General features: G+C 52.0%; 4 protein-coding genes across 4 annotated transcripts; 2 read left to right on the forward strand and 2 right to left on the reverse strand.

Annotated features, from left to right (window-relative positions):
* Positions 1-3566: 3566 nt before the first annotated feature.
* PG994_005413 (uncharacterized protein) lies at positions 3567-4568 on the reverse strand (the record flags this gene model as incomplete). Its single annotated transcript, XM_066856822.1, has 1 exon — positions 3567-4568. One exon carries the CDS (start codon positions 4566-4568, stop codon positions 3567-3569), a length of 1002 nt encoding a protein of 333 aa, XP_066716091.1.
* Positions 4569-7651: 3083 nt separating this feature from the next.
* PG994_005414 (uncharacterized protein) lies at positions 7652-10351 on the forward strand (the record flags this gene model as incomplete). The annotated part of the gene is made up of 3 exons (XM_066856823.1): positions 7652-7944; positions 7994-9363; positions 9417-10351. The coding sequence occupies 3 exons, from the start codon at positions 7652-7654 to the stop codon at positions 10349-10351; spliced, it is 2598 nt and encodes an 865-aa protein (XP_066716092.1).
* A 2145-nt stretch (positions 10352-12496) lies between these two features.
* PG994_005415 (uncharacterized protein) lies at positions 12497-12823 on the forward strand (the record flags this gene model as incomplete). Its single annotated transcript, XM_066856824.1, has 1 exon — positions 12497-12823. One exon carries the CDS (start codon positions 12497-12499, stop codon positions 12821-12823), a length of 327 nt encoding a protein of 108 aa, XP_066716093.1.
* A 2362-nt stretch (positions 12824-15185) lies between these two features.
* Positions 15186-16077, reverse strand: PG994_005416 (uncharacterized protein; the record flags this gene model as incomplete). The annotated part of the gene is made up of 3 exons (XM_066856825.1): positions 15186-15504; positions 15683-15857; positions 15906-16077. 3 exons carry the CDS (start codon positions 16075-16077, stop codon positions 15186-15188), a joined length of 666 nt encoding a protein of 221 aa, XP_066716094.1.
* Between the last annotated feature and the right edge of the window lie 172 nt (positions 16078-16249).

A 16249-nucleotide genomic window follows, 5' to 3' on the forward strand; every position in this document is an offset into this window, starting at 1 on the left:
ATTGTTCCTGAAGTGCAGCGTTAGGTATCACCCGCCAGAGGCCTCAATCCTCTCCCAACTGCGCAATCGAGGCGTCTGCATAGCACGCTCATGCTGTCGGCCAAGAACAAAGAATACAACGAGTTTCGTTTCTAGATGCAGAGCTTTATTTGAATGAATCGGAAGGTACTAAACCTTTGAGAACCGAGGTTGGAAGTCCGACAGGTTATGTGCAGCAGGTTGACGGGAAGGTATATCTTGACCTAGCCTGTGCGAGTGCATGGCGCTCTCTTATATCACTATATTATCTCTAGATAGTCTTCCTGGTCTCAACGTAGGATTCATTGCCAACGATTAACAAGAACTGGGTCGCGAATTTGTGGTGACCGATCCCCTCGGCAATGTTCATCCCTTGGCGACGCTGCCACCGCTGAGCCTGGAGCGCTGACCAGATTGATCACGTAGCTTCCCATTAACATCCAACATATGTGCGTGAGAGTACATCAGAAAAGGGGGGTAGGTGCGGGGCACTCAAGTTCCCTCAATTTTGACAATGTTACACATTGTCAAACTTGCCATCATCTGGCCGTCATCTAAACTGCAAGGTTCAAAATTCGGTATGATACTAAGTAGGTATTAAGGGGAATTACGACAGGGCGATTAAACAAATGTTACTGTTTGTAGTATGTACCTGAACAAAAGCACTCACTGAATTTGCTCAATCAAGCTCTCTACTTAACTTCGCTATGCCCCTGGTTTACAACAACCTTCCGGGGCTAACCGCCACGATAAATTCAAATCACCACAACCACGAAGATCTCCGCCAGGAAACCTACTTCTACCCATACACTCTATCAAGTTAATGATCCAGTACCCGGTATCACTGAGGTTGAAATCAGTTCCGTTAGATAGTCAAGTGGTGGTACACTTACACAGAAGTTGAGCACCTTTAGGCGACAAAAGAGATGTAAGAGAAGCATGGTCTATTTCCTGTCAATTTTACGGTGCACCATCTCGTCACCTGCCCATTTCTCCCACTCGTTGTCTTCTGATTATATTTCTCCCTCGTAAGGGTGGAACATATGCTGGAGTCCAAGCTCCTGGTTTCCCTTTGGTTGTTCTGGCATTCTGGACAGTGGTCGATGTATATTTTGATTAATCGTTTGAGTCCCTTGATCACGTAGCTCCGAAGTTCGTATATCATCCTTTTGGTTCCGAAGTGGTGCTTTGAATCGTGTGCTTCCGATAACAAGTCAGAGACGCAATCTTTGGGTACGCACAATCGTTGCTCTCCTGATGCCTCCCATTTGCATCTTAGTTGGCTCGTCAAGGGAGTTGTACCAGGCTTGTGCGTCCCCTGTTAATAACTGGCGGAAGTTGTTCAAGAAGATGACCATACGTTATTCGTCGTTGTCGAGATTATCTTGTACTGCTGAAGTGAACGAGTACACGTTTCGCCAGTGCACGTCTGTTCCGATCGTGGCGCAATCTCCGGCACCATGCTGGATATCCACGTCTGGCATGAAATAGCCAATTGATGTCAACTTCCAATTGTGATTCAATCGTTTGAAGTCTGACGACTGCTTTACCAAATCTTGTCTTCTGCCATCTTGATGATGTCTCTGTCAGACCACAACTCGTCTAATTCGTCGCACAGCTCCACGGCTTCTCTCGAACAAGGCTGCTCCTGATTTGTTTGCCCGTTGGTTTCGCCATCAACTCCCCTCTGATGCTGGGATTATATACAGCCTTCACTATACGTCCTTCATTCTCATTGTAATGGCATGTTTACCGTATTTTCGGCGTCCATTTTCTAAAACGAACAGCCTACTTTATGCTGATAGTTGATTGCTGATCAGTGACAGGTGAACACTGCACTAAACAAAGTTCTGTACGTAGCTCCGGAAACCAGGCGTTCGAAAACCTCAGAACGTCCTGGTTTTTCTTCTTCTTTTTTTCTACCTTTCAAGAAAGGAAATCAATAAACGTTTAATCCGAAAGCCCTTGGGTGCACAAGATGCAATATAGGAACAAAGAAGTACAAGTCATATACGAGACTGACAAAAAAAACGGTTCGCAAAGCGGTCTAAGCCTACTACATATGCCTCCTAATACAACGGATTGCAAAAGATAAATCTCTCAGGCTTTACCTGTGAGGAAGCACGTACAAAGGGCGATGATTCGAACCCTGGACCTTTCTTCTCGGTGTCATTCAGGTTGAAAAGCATAACCATTCGACCACCGAGGGCCGCTTGCTTCGTTGAAGGAAATCTTGGTTGTCTGGAATTATTAGGCGACTGCTGTCCTTTGCTTCCTGTCACTGGCTGGATCAGGTGCAATGGAATAAACAGGTGCGTTGGTAGGCACACGGAGTTTTGGGGGAGCGTGGCAGCAACGGCCTCGTGATGCGTCGGGTTGAGGAGGAAGGTGGGGAGTTAAAGGGGGCGTGCCTGCCAGACGGAACTTCAATAGAAATGGGGCGGCCCAATAGACCTCAGTGAATTTGAGTGTTTAGATAGGTACGTACCTATTTGGCACGAGATATCTGACTGCATCAACCAGCAAAGTAAGGATTCGACTAGTATATTAAATGCTTGCTCGCGTAATTTGCTATGATAAGCAGAGACTTCGAGGCGACTTGCTTTGTTTGTTCAGATGCTATGTGGGCAGAGATTGGTTACGTTAAAAGTAGGTAGGTATCGAGCCAGAACAGGAATAATCTGATACTAAGTGGACGAAGATGGGCTTGGTGAGAGTGGAACTCAAAGTATCAATGTCAGTTGGAAGATCGCAAAACTCAAGTGGTTCTCACCACAAGGATACATGCCATGGCGGCGGTGTGTCGAAAACCCCTACGCAGCAGGGGTGTCCTATCTTATATGAATTTTCAGAGTGGCTGTCAGTTGTCGTAAAGAACATCTTGGCCACATAAGCTACTGCCCTGGTAGACCGCCAGCCTGTTCGACTACTTGGCATAGAATGGGGGGAACGAAGAGACCGCTGGAGAAGAAGAAAAACCTTCCTAGTGAGTTTTACGTACTCTTACTCAAAATTGACACAAGGATCTAGTTCAGGAACAAAACGGGATCGGGCACATCCAGTAACAATGAACTGTCTTCTGTAATGGTTAGTTGTTACTATTATTGGTGTTGATGCCACCCTCATGGATGCCCCTATTTTACGAATATCCTGCCTTCACAAATAAGAGTGTCATGTCTCGTGTATGATTTCTATGTTTTCACTGACGAAATCTATCGTCCGGCATCACGAAGATGCTCATCTCCGTTTCATGTCAGGTGCTGAGCTGTCCCACCTTGAGCACTCTGAAATAAATAGATGTAGGGATTTCATTTGGGAATTGGGATATATAGAGCAATGTATACAGAAAAACCAAGCAAGACTTCATCATTCGTCGTTAAATACCTGCGCGAATTCCAACAACGCAGCAAAAAAGGGATACCTTGAACCCTTTCCCAGTATTCTAGGATATTGCGGTAGATGTGGTGACAACCCAAGGTATCGGCGCGCAAGAGGAACCAAAACAACACAGCAGGGTACGTCGAATCATTCTTTGACGAACAAACCTCTCAATTCTTCTTCCCTCCCTTGCGGTTCTTCTTCCAGCTGTCGATGCCGTCCTGCACCATCCCCTTGCCCTCGCTCGCCTTCCGGCGGCCCCGCTCCTTGACGCGGTGCTTGTCCGCCTCGTCCTGGATGTCGTCGATGACGTCCTTGCCGACGCTGGTGCCGTGGATCCAGTCCAGGAAGCCCAGCGCGCCGAAGTTGCCGCGCCCCTCGCTCGCGTAGTGCGTCGCCGCGCGCCGCGCGACGCCGCCCATGACGATGCCCGGCACGGCGCTGTAGCCCGACATGGCCAGCGTCTCCTCGACCGTCCCGAGCAGCGTGAACAGGAAGTACGTCAGCAGGTGCGGCCGCACCAGCAGCGCCGGTAGGTACACGGGCATGACGCGGTGCAGGACCAGCGGCAGCGGGTGGTCCGCGTACGCCATGAGCGCGTAGGGCGCGCCGCGGTGTGAGGCGTGCGCCCAGCGGTTGTGCAGCGTCGCGGCCGCGCCGCCGAGCCGGCGCGAGTGCAGCAGGTCGCGGTGGATGTAGTAGGTCAGGACCTCGCGCGCCGTGTAGAGCGTGGCGACGTGCTTGATGATCTGCCAGGGCAGGGGCAGCGCTGTCGACGTCTGGAACAGGGGCTCTTTTAGTAAAACCGTGGCGCCCATCGACAGGCCGGCCTGCACCGCCGTGACGACGAACAGGTTCGCGCCCGCCAGGGCGACCTGCTTGGCGAGGGCGGCCGCGTCGCGGTGCGGCAGCGACTTGGCGCCGTAGAACTTGATGGACTCGGCCAGGCTCGGCACGCCCGCGTCGAAGAGCAGGAACAGCAGCGACGGGAGCAGCCAGAAGACGGTGCGGACCGCCAAGGTCCCGACGAGCTCGATCTTTAGGGGCGAGTGCGACAGCACCAGGGTTGTCCAGGTCATGTAGAAGAAGAGTAGGTTCATGGACGTTGACCATGATGTCAACATGGGTGCCGCAAAGTACGACACGATTGGTAGGGAGAGGATGACGTCCATCGTGAATAAGCAGAGCGAAGTTTGGCCTGACCTGGGTTGAAGTAAGAAGCAGAACTATATAGTATTGATGTTATTCAGAATTGTCCAGCCTATTGTCAATTGCACATGAAAGATATGACTTGGCATCTTCATTTACTCAGCAAAGCGCTCTGCGCGCTGCCTTGTTTCCCATGAACTCCTCAGCCTGGCCGCAGTATGACGTTGCGATTTCACCAGCACAGCTGGCGATGGAGCAAATACTCACACCCCTGCCGTAGACGTAGGAGGTTGCGTCAAGCTGCTCTTCGATATCTCAAGAGCGACAACAACTCAAGTTGGACCTTGGACAGGAAAGAAAACTCAATTCCAGATAATTTGTCTTTCGAGGTGTGCATATTCGAATGCATGATACATATGGCCTCTTTCTTCACATTGGCAAAAACGGTAATTCCGGTCCCTGCCGGGCCGGGACCATGCCAATTGCCGTGGGATCGTGAGTCAAACAGCGCGATAGGCATTGACTCCTCGAGCAATTCCCCTGCGTAGATCAGAAATGTTTCAACGTGGGATTTGTTCGTCTCTCCTTTTTCTCGACACAATCATCTGTCATTGATTAGAGCAAGGAGAGAGGCAAGCTTCGAACTTCCCTTTCTCCCAGGTGCCAGGTGGGCTTTCTGTGGTGCTGTCACCCGTCTCCATTGTCGCTGCCAGCGGTTGGTCCGTACCCTGCAAGTGGTGGCCAAGCTATGACCCAGCTATACCAGGAAACATGCGCTATATTGGAGCTCATACCAGCTGGCCCGCGGGCGGCAGCTTTGCCGAACCATCGACCCGTCGGGTTGGATACGAAGTAAGGGCTTATCCACTACGAATATAAAAATGTGCTCAAGTCGAATTGTGATATTATGTCTATGGCGGGCCACTGACTTATATCAATATCTCTAATGCGCATTGCGCATATCCGAGGACGAACCAGGACGGCGTTGTCCCAGCAATCACGCAAGAGAGCATCATGCACTCCCCAGGTGGGTGGAGCTTAGGCGTTTAATTAGTCCGCGATGCATGCCTTTATTTCAGCGAGCTTATTTCGAAGGGTTTGATGCGCAGGCGAATAAGAAGGCAGGCCCTCAAAACGTCAGATTTTAGTGAGCGTGGACGAACCGCAAATGTCATGGGTTAGCTGGCTGTCCGAGCAAATCGAAGGACTGATGACCTCCTGAAGTGTTTTGAGAGTACTTAGGAAGCATCGCTTGCAAACCTTGGAAGTCTTGACTGTTTTAGCCACCGCCTGACCGACAGACAGTCCTTGACTAGGGCGACGTCCCGCAGGCATCGTTCATTCTGTAACGAAGGAAGCCAATTAGGCTTTCCTTATTGGTTGGGCGGAGAAAGGAGAAAAGATGCGAACAGGATGCAACGAAGCGAAAACTTGGTGATATATCGCGCGATGCGATGTATGTTTCAATATGTTGCGTGATAAAGGCCTCGCGCCTGTCAGCGGTCAAGTGCAGCGTCATGCAGGGGAGTTACTTGCAGTTGCAGCTCAACTGCATCCAGGGGGGATCGCTGCATTACTGACCCTGGGCTCCAGTTCGATCCCCCGTTGGCTCTGCCTATTCAGGTACAATCTCCAGGGTCAGGCGGGGGGTCCGTGATCCATCGATAACTGATAAGGGGACTTTTCAATTAATCCCCAGGTTGGACGAGTAATTTGTGTTTCGTAGAGTCGATGTTCCTATGCGAGACTTGGCGAAACGTGAGTGTTGCTCGACTGTTGTACTGTAAGTTTTCCGGTTGGTTTTGGCTGGACATCCTTTGGAGGAATGAATGAGTGAGCAACCAACATTCTCCGGCCTCCCGTCTGTCCTTCCCCCAAGAATTGCTGTGGTTACAGTCTCATTTAAGAGACGGGCGCCTGCCCAGCGCACTAGGCCAACTAAAGGCGTCGCACGGAGCCCCCAAATTTTAAGCAACGCGAGAAGAGATCTGCGTGCATCACACTACGGCAAGCCATGTCCACCTGCGCCGACGGAGCCGATGTCACCACTTCAAATTGCTGGAGCTGCTGCTCTGTGATTTGGTGCTCGAGAGATTTGACCGGAGCAAACCACAGCTCTCATCACCATGGTTGCTTTTTATTCCCGCCCTCTTGCTCTCTCTATCGCCCAGCCATTCCTGAGTATGTCCGTAGTAAGACCAGATCAAAGGAGTAAGTGACAATGTGACAGACAGACAGACAACCTCGAGGCGCAACCGACCATCCACCCCCGCTGCTTTTATTAGAGTGCGCGCAAAGAGTCATGCCATACTTACCCTAAAGCTTGAAGAGGTGTACCGTGTTACTGCGAAAGGACTGGCTTTGATGAGTGTCGCCCAAACCAAAACCAACTTCTGACGGCCTGACGTACATGCATACCCGACATACATTACGATTACCACGCAGGTGCTGTTTGAGGAACATCCAAGTTTCAACATAACACCACTGCGACTCACCAACCTAGGTAGTCTCTCCCCTCAGTCTCCCGTGTCTCTTTTCGTCCGTCGTCTTTGTCTTCTAGAGTCCCCACTCGCAATTCGAAAAAGACCGAACCAGTTCAACGCCGGTTGCGATCTATAAGCAGCCCAAGCTGGTAGTCTGGGTGTTGGTGCCTGGATTGGATCTTAGGTGATTCGCCCGAACCGAAACAAAGTCGCAAAGTCGCAGTCTGGCACATCCCAAGGCCCCCCCAAACACCCCCAAACCCGACATTAAGCTGCAGGTCGATCGATCTATTTTCAATTAATCCCACCCGCCGTTGCTTATTGCGAACTCTCACAACCTGCGACGAAGGGGAAACAGGGAGCTCCCCGGCCATTGAAAAAAAAGACGCAGGTACTCGGTACTACCTGGTAGGCATAGCCGCCCTCCAAGTCCAATTAGGCAAAATCTGTTCGGTCCTGACCAGTGACAGTACTTGCACAAGACCGAAACCGTACCGTCTCTTTCTTTGGCACCGCCTTGCGTTCGGCTCGCCCTGCGTTAGAGTTACTTTGGGACAGTCAGCAATCAGCGTACCTCCCTCCTCTGCGTCGCCCGCCCATTCGGACGGTCGGCTGTCCGGGACATGGACTCGACATCGCAGGCAAGCGCCCCTATCCCTCGACACAGCAGCAGCCATCACAGTCAGACCCGCCACCAATCCCGCCGCAACGACCTGTCTCTCGATCCGTCGTCCTTCTACGCCCAGCCCCGCGGCCATAATACTGCTGCCAACAACAGCAATCGTGTCACGGTACAACCAGCTTCCCCGGAGGTCATCTCGTCTTTAATCACGAGCCTTTCTGTCATCTCCAAGCCCGCCCATAGCCTCTTCGACGGCCCACCCACCCTCCCCTACGCCCGTCTCGCCAAGCGACGGTAGCTTCGGCGTCGAATACGGCGCCTTCCATTCCCCGCCCCTGGGCAGGTTAGAAGAAGGGGTTTCTGTTGACGAACTCGCCGCCGCACCACCAATCATCCGTACATCAAAACCTCCATCCGGTCTCTCGGTATTAACTGCCCCCAAGTCGCCTAGATCGCCCAGTCGCGAGGTATCGGGTGGTCTCAGGTCGCTGCTGCGGTCATCGCGGCCGTCGTCTCGTGGTTCCGAAGTGTCGTCGCATGATGATACACCAAGTATAGGAAATCTGTCTGTCGAGCGAGGTCAGACACCCGAATTACACAGGCGTGCATCACAGGACAGCTGGGGTCGGAGGAATAGCCGGAAACAATCGAGTGGTATGTATATGAGCTCTAGGGAGCGCCTGCGAGCCAGTTCAGCGGAGCGCAAGCGCGCCACTGTCGCTGTCGGCGGCAGCTCTGGTGCCCTGTCGCCAACAAGTAACAGGCCAGATCCGTTCTTGGCCGAGCTCCCGATCCGAGAGGAGCCAAAATTTTACGAGACATCCTCTCGAGGCCAGTTGCCGGTTCGCAGCTCGTCGCTCGACAATTACCACAATAACTTCCCTTCGGCGATCCCATCCCGCGATTCCTCCCTCCGAAAGACGGGCTCTAATGGGAGACGGGCATCGCAACGACGATCGAAACGCGAGAGCGACGCTGGTTTCAACGACAGCATCCCCGAACACGAAGAACGAGACGCTTCAGCACCACCACCAATCGCTCGTCGCCACCAGTCCTTTCCAGACTTCGACGGTGAGGCCAGAAGGAGGGAAGAACACCTGCGCCCAGAAATGCCAAACCGGTCGACCACGGCGGGGGGCCGTCATCCCCGAGAAGTCAACTATACCCATGCACCCCATGCATTATCACCTGAGGATAGTATTGAAGATGGAGCGCCGTTCCCGTCAGTGTACTCGAGTCGACGACGTAGTGCACATGGCACGGAGAGACGGAAAGCGGGGCGTAGCACACCCGAGCCCAGCGAAACCCTAAAGACGAAGCGGAGCAGCTCCCGGTTAAAGCGGCTGTCTAACAGCAAAACCCCCGAGCCAGGCGATCGCCGCGCAACGACGCCCGACCCGCATGTTAGCTACGAAAGGCCAGAGAGTGCCGATTCGGTAGACGAAGCGGTTGAGTCTTATCTGTGCTCTCCGAGGCTGTCACAAAAGATCAAGCATCCGCAGACTGGCCGAGTGATCTCGTTCTCCGAGGTTGGAGACTCCGAGGGCTCGGCTGTGTTCTGCTGCGTCGGCATGGGGCTGACGCGTTATATTACGGCATTCTACGACGAGCTTGCGCTGACACTGAAGTTACGCTTGATCACTCCAGACCGCCCGGGTGTGGGAGACAGCGAGGCTTACAACGATGGCACTGCAACACCGTTGAGTTGGCCTGGTGAGTACAATATTCGACGACCGTTTACAATTCTTCTCACTAACTTGAAACAGATGACGTGTATGCGATATGTCAGTCTCTAAAGATTACGAAGTTTTCCATCCTGGCGCACTCGGCCGGCGCCATCTACGCCCTGGCTACGGCCCTGCGAATGCCGCAACATATTCGGGGTCGGATTCACCTTCTGGCCCCTTGGATACCGCCATCGCAAATGAACGTGTTTGGTGCCTCACAAGCCATGCCCCCTACCAACGCCATACCGACTTCACAGCGCATATTGCGGGCATTGCCTACTCCGTTCCTGAAGGCTGCCAACAGTTCGTTCATGTCGGCTACGAGCAGCTCCATCACCAGCTCGCTGCCCAAGACGCCCCGCAGCAAAAATAAGAGGAAGTCCACGGCAGCAGGAAAACGTGACATAACACCCGCGCTGGACAAAGAGAACATGCCCACCGACCTCTACATTCCAGATGGCAAATCCTCACCGCCCCTCGCGACAGAAAACATGGACCAGTACCGGCCGAACCATGAATTTAATGCACCGGAGAACGCCATTCTGGAGGCAGCAGCCGATGCCTTGGCAGACAAGGAACGCCAGGTGAACTACGATACTCGATTAACACACGCCATATGGGACCTAGCTACGACGGGGGCGAACCCGGCAGTTGACCTGCTGGTCTGCTTGGAGCGCCGGCATACGGTCGGCTTCCGCTACGTCGACATTACGCGTCCGGTGGTTATCCACCACGGAAGCAGGGACACGCGTGTTCCCGTGGAGAATGTGAAGTGGCTCGGCAAGACGATGCGGCGGTGCGAAGTTCGCGTGCTCGAGGGCGAGGGCCACGGGCTGATGGCCAGTGCTAGCGTCATGGGGACCGTGCTCATGGAGATTTCGAAGGAGTGGGAGGACTGGCTGAGAGTCACGGGTACATCGAAACGGGACGGGGACAAAGAGCGAGGGAGAAGCTCGCGCGTAGGGGCGAGGTAAATCTATCCATCATGCTTCGCTTGGGTGATGATGAGCTGTGTCGTGGGAGAGGTGCATTCTTGGAAAGGACCATCTATCCATCCATCTACTTGACCAGCTTTCGGAGCAATGTCAGACTGGGCGGACGCCGTGTGGATCTGTCTGATTATGTTGTACGCATGTGGAAGTGGGAATCTTCTATCATCTTAGTTTTTCATGTGTGTGGCTATTGTATTGGTGTTCAGGCACCTGGTAGCTGTTGCGGTGAGCCATATTGTGGTACCCGATGTTGATGATATCCTATGTATGGAGCCCTTTTGTACGTATGAGAAAGTAGTAGAAGATAGTAACGTAGCCGTAACGAGCTACTCGTATTATTAATGTACTAATACCGTTTCACCATTATGACTCTTTTCCTCGTATGCGGCGGTAAGTGTTGTGAGGTGTCAGGTGTTGTATTGTTTAGAGCCGAGACAGAAACAGGGGTGAAGAAAAGGAGGTCAGTCATTGGAGCGGTTGTACGCGGCTTGGTCTGTCGTGGGTACGTACTTTGCGCGGCTTAGGTGGGTTGGTGAATATGTAAAAGAAACAGGCGGCTTCATAGAGGAAAAAAAAATTTCAACCTCCTGAGACAAAACCTGGGAAAGGCGAGATCCAGTGTGTGGATACTAGATTGGATCGGGGCAGGTAGGTATGGGGCGAGCGTTCCATCACGATTCACGATTCACGATTCACGATTCACGATACAACTAGACTTTGACACGGAGCAGTGTCGAGGATGTGCTCGGCAGGCCAGGTCTCTCAGGCGGTTCTTAGGAGAGTTCGAGAGTCTGGACCTGCGTTCTCCCTTTGCCATGCTGGTTGATGGTACCTGGCACGAGCAAGAGAAAAGACACGGGTGCGGGCCGAGCTCTTAGATTGGCTCGACTGTTCGCGGCTACTGGAGGCTCTGTCGCATAGAGTTCCCTCAAGAGGTCTAGAAGTGTGGCTTGATGGATACTTCTATTCAACATTCGATCGTGAGCTTTTTCCCGTCGGTGCTTCCCGCCTTTTCGCATACATATTGCCAATTGTGGGCTTGGGTAACAAGAAGGTGGGCTCGATTATTAAGCCGTCGAGAGCCGCGCTCTGTTACGCAGCAAAGGACTGAGCCGAAGTCTCCACAGTTCCCAGTCACGAAGTTTTCTTTCGAGTTTTCAGTCAATGGCAACGGTCAGACGCCTCCGTGGAAAATTTTGAAGCCATGGATATGGCCTCCAGACCGCAGTCACAGCAGTCACAGCTAGCCCAGATTGAGCACCGTGGCCTTGTTCGTGGTGTAGAGAGACGCCTGCGATTGGTCGCATACCTTGGAACAGAGTAGAAAATTCAAAGATTCTAGTTATTAGGGGTGGGTTCACTCCATCTCAGGCAGATTCTAGCGGGCTCCAGTCTACGCGAGTAAAACAGGTGTACGGCGCGGGATTCGTGAAGTGATTTCAGCCCTGTGAGCAACAGCGGGAAAGTTGTCATGAAGATTTTCCTTCCCTTCACTATTTGCGGGCTCCATGGCCGGGATCTTCAGGGTCGCAAAGTCCTTGATTGGCTGGCGCTACAAGGTACATGCCCCGAAAGAGCGTAGCGACCGTGTGAACCCGAGACGACTCTGTCCAACGCTCCTTTTCCATCCAGGTTTTCATGCCGGCGATTCAATGGTCACTGGGCTCTGTCGCATAGTCACCACGTCGTTCCACGTTTTACGTAAGGGCCCAAGCAGCTGACGACGGCCCAAACAGTTTACCTAATTGCAAGCAAATTTTTCCTAACAACAATACGACCAGTGGTATGTACAAGGCGAGTGAGTACTTCGTGTACATCGTATATTTGCGAGGCGAAGGAAATATAAAAGATGGGGGATCGCCATGGGGATACTATTTGGTTTAGAAGGTCCGAATCAGCATCAAGCATCAAACAGCTATCACAGATCATCGCATCTACGCACACAAACACATTAGCATCTTCATCATCAGCTTTATATCTCCGAAGTTCCATCTTCCTTATCTACTCTACTCCAAGTCAGCTAGTTCCAACTCAGCCAATCACAGAGCTCCGACCTTATCTGACTTACACGCAACATCACACCACCGCCACTTCACACAACAACAAATCACAATGCCTTCCGCTATCATGGCCAACACCACCAAGACCTCCGGCTCGTCTTCCGGCAAGGGCATCTGGTCGACCATCAAGCGCGCCGCCAAGGAGCACCACCAGTCCGTCAACGCCGCCTACTCCACCTTCTACGGCATGGGCACCGCCGGCCTGCCCCCCAACAGCCAGAGCAGCAGCCGCACCAACTCGGCCGCCGCCTCGCCTGCGACCTCGCAGGCCGCCTCGCCGCACGCCTCGCCGCGCACGTCCGCGGAGCACAAGAAGCGCGCCGCTGTCCGGGCCCACCACGAGAGCCTCAGTGCCTCCGTCTGGGGTCTCTACGGCGCCAGCAACGCCCGCTAAAGCACAGAAAAAGAAGAGGCAGCTGGCGCGCCCTCTCTCTGTTTCTTCTGCTCAACAGCAGCCACTCTCGCAATACTCTCTCCGAAGCCGAGCCAAGGAGAGACAAGTGGGATGGCAAATATTATTGACATTCTTGCGAATGATACCCAAACGGACAGATAGACAGGTCCAATGGTGGAAAGAAATTATGGTGGATACTTACACATGGATACCATGGCGATTTGCTATGTAAGGCGTTGGGGATACTAAAAAAATAGGAGATAGCAAACCGCTGGGGACAGGACAGCGAGAGACGGGGATCGTCATGACTTTGATAGAATTAACATATAATTCAACGAACTAATATTTCAACTCAAACTACTGGCTCATCTTCGATGCAATACTGATTAGTCCTGCTATGACTTCCCGGTGGGTGGTAGTTGTACAAGAATAGCACCCTTCGTTCTGAGTCGCGATGCGATGACTAAGAAAAGGGGGATAATGCAATAGGGGTTTCCAAGACCCACTTCAAGGCTTCAAGATGACTTGTGATACAAAGCAAAGTATATGACTTCTGGTGATCGTGCTCAGGCAGTCCCCATTGCATCTTTTCAATATCAATATTGATTGCACTTGCAATTATCGCACTCATACTCAGCTACCTACTGGTTGCGGTAACCCATGCAAATAAGCTTCGTTGTTGGTTACTTCCCGAAGCCCTAATAGGCAATAAGTTGAAGCTGATCTTTCTCAAACCCTTACTGGTATTTCCCAACACGTTTTCGAGTTCTGACTTGAATTACTACAAAGCTGATAATGCTTCAAGTATGTCAGCGGTGATTAGTCCGCGCCTGTCATATGAGGCGAGTGCCAGCTAGTAGCAACAATGTTCTCGGATATCCCCACCATTGATCCTCGACTCTATAGACTGATCCGGAATGTCGGGCGTAAGCCATTCAGGGGGCGGCCAGCGTGGACTCGGGGGATAGAAGCCTTCCATAGCTGGCGCCGTGCATTTGCTGACAGTAGAGGGTAGGCAATACACAAGTGAATTCGAGACTTGCAAGCATTGTCAAGTGTCTCTACACGGTTTTCAGTGAGGACATGATGCCTTAGTAGTATTCAAGGACACGAAGAAGGGCTAATATAGCGTCATTTAGCTGCGGACTCATTACAAGGGGCCAGGAAGCTCACTTGATACTAGTCATTTGTTACCAAGCCCGCCAAGTCTTCGTTCTCGCGTAAAGGCATTCGCCTCATCCAGTAGAATAACGGCATTCCGCCTCCTGGTAATAGAGAATAAAGTAGATGGCCGCTCCTCAACCGGAGGTCCACCAGGAAAGGCTCTCCAGACGTGATCTTCAGCAATGGTCGCCTCGTGTGGTCTGCTATAATTACTCTCTAGTGTTATATTAGCCCTGGTTGAAAATTCGGACAGGCCCCGAAACAGTCGCATACCGGCAGTGTACGTCTTCCCAACGCCGGTTGACCCATTAAGAAGGTAACTCAGTCCACGACCCTTCTCTTGATGCAGACTATCGCACCCATTGCTGATCGCTCTATGTCCAACGAGAAAATACATGAATCGTTTCTTCTGGTAACAAGGCACGTCCAATGCTACACTGTTGTTAGCGACCTCGATGATATTAGAAATATGAAAGGAGCCCGATCCTTTATAATCCAGTAAACTGTCGAGCAGGTAAGGATGGATGTAACGAGGCCGCGGGGTAACCGCTCGGCCACAACACTTGAAAGAGCCGGCAGTGATCTCACCCTTGAGATCACCTCCGTATCCTCTACTATACGCTCAGAAACTGCCACCTAAGCCCCGTAGGCTACCTTGAGCCAGGGCTCCGTGAAAAATACAGGCCATTACCTCCGTTGTGGAAATTTCTTGACTTACTTTGTCACCCGGATCAGACAAAATATATATTACAGCATGGCGGCTTACTTCCACGATCTCTAAGTCCGCCTGGAACCCTGACTGGTCGTACGGTGTCGCCCGTCTCCTCGGTTTCGCGACCACCTGTACCTTCGTGAATCCGGAGGCGCTATATTCGTCGTCGGATTCTTCAGCTTCTGTGGCCTGATCACAAGCTCCGCAGCGGACCTTTTGATTTTTTTTGGTTCAGTGAGTGTCATAGATGACTCGCAGCTGGTATCTTGGGCTTCAGTGATTCTGGTATAAAACAAGTTACAACGTGCACTATAGATGGAAATCAGTAAATGAAAAGCCGAAAACGCGTATCGTGTGCATTACCATTGAGTCCCTTCACCTGTAGCCACTTCCGACACGAAGAAGCAGCCCGGGCAGAGCTTGTTGAAAGTGTTTGGACTCCTAAGAACAAATACACTGCTGCAAATGATGCTCATACTGACTTGGCTACCAGGGGAGCATGGCCGATTTCCATGCCATGTCGTGGCGAATGTATCGGCGCCTGCGGTGGTCTTGTAGTGTATACCGTTTCCGGGTGACACGCCAGAACCCCTGGAGGCCCTTGAAGCGCGCCCTCAAAAGAGCATCAAAAGCATCCCATGAGTCGACTAATCTCAAGGGAACTGGTGCCACACGGCCAACAGCGTCCTCGAGAGTAAACATCTCCTCGGCAATAGGTCTCTCAATGCTCAATTCCAGGCTCACGAGCCTACTGCGCAAGTCCTGATACATGAGCATGTTCATCAGAATGATCTGGCCCGCTTTGCTAAGTAGAGTGTCACTCAGGTTCTAAACGGAGCGCAGTATGAGTCGACCACTTTCGGCCCATGTAGTGACTTCATTGCGCCGGACTTCTTCATTTGATTGGAGCGTTCGTCTGGGTAACATTTCTAATGACTTGCACAGTCGCCATGTTCAATATCGCATTTAACGATGCGCTATACCCGATCAATTTGACGCGAAACTTGTTGATATCGTCTTTCTCTGTGAGCCACATTACTTTCATCGACGTTCTCTTCAGGATATTCCCATTTCCATCTCCTAGAGAGGCCTTGTACTTGCGCAATTGCGTCGTGAACAACACCAAGTCGGCTTGACAGCTGTCGATGGTGTTCTTCGCTACATCATAGAGTCCCTGCACGTCGGGATTTGTGGAGTGAGACTCACACAATCGGCGGGCCTGTTTAAGCGCAGCGTCAGTGGTCTCCAGCTCGCATGCTAGCGAGCGATAGTCGGCGGCTGCGCCGTGGGTGTCGCCAATCGCGTGCACAATGTCCTTGACCATAATGCTCAAGGAGATGAAGTCGCCGAATGCGCCAAACGTTGGCGAGAAAGACATCTTGCAAGAAGTGGAGAACGTTGGGGGCGGATGGGAGAGAGGTCGCTTCGTTGAATTAAAAGTGATGTGTGGGCAACTTCTCACATGCAGCATAGCCACAGGCTATCCGCAAGGCACTCTTTGCACCGCGGATCATTGGGGCAGGTGTGACAAAGTCCATTTAGCCACCGAA

The sequence above is a fragment of the Apiospora phragmitis genome, assembly GCF_038363925.1.
Source record: "Apiospora phragmitis strain CBS 135458 chromosome Unknown utg000006l:1.0-5683423.0:1.0-5690449.0, whole genome shotgun sequence".
NCBI lineage: Eukaryota > Fungi > Ascomycota > Sordariomycetes > Amphisphaeriales > Apiosporaceae > Apiospora > Apiospora phragmitis.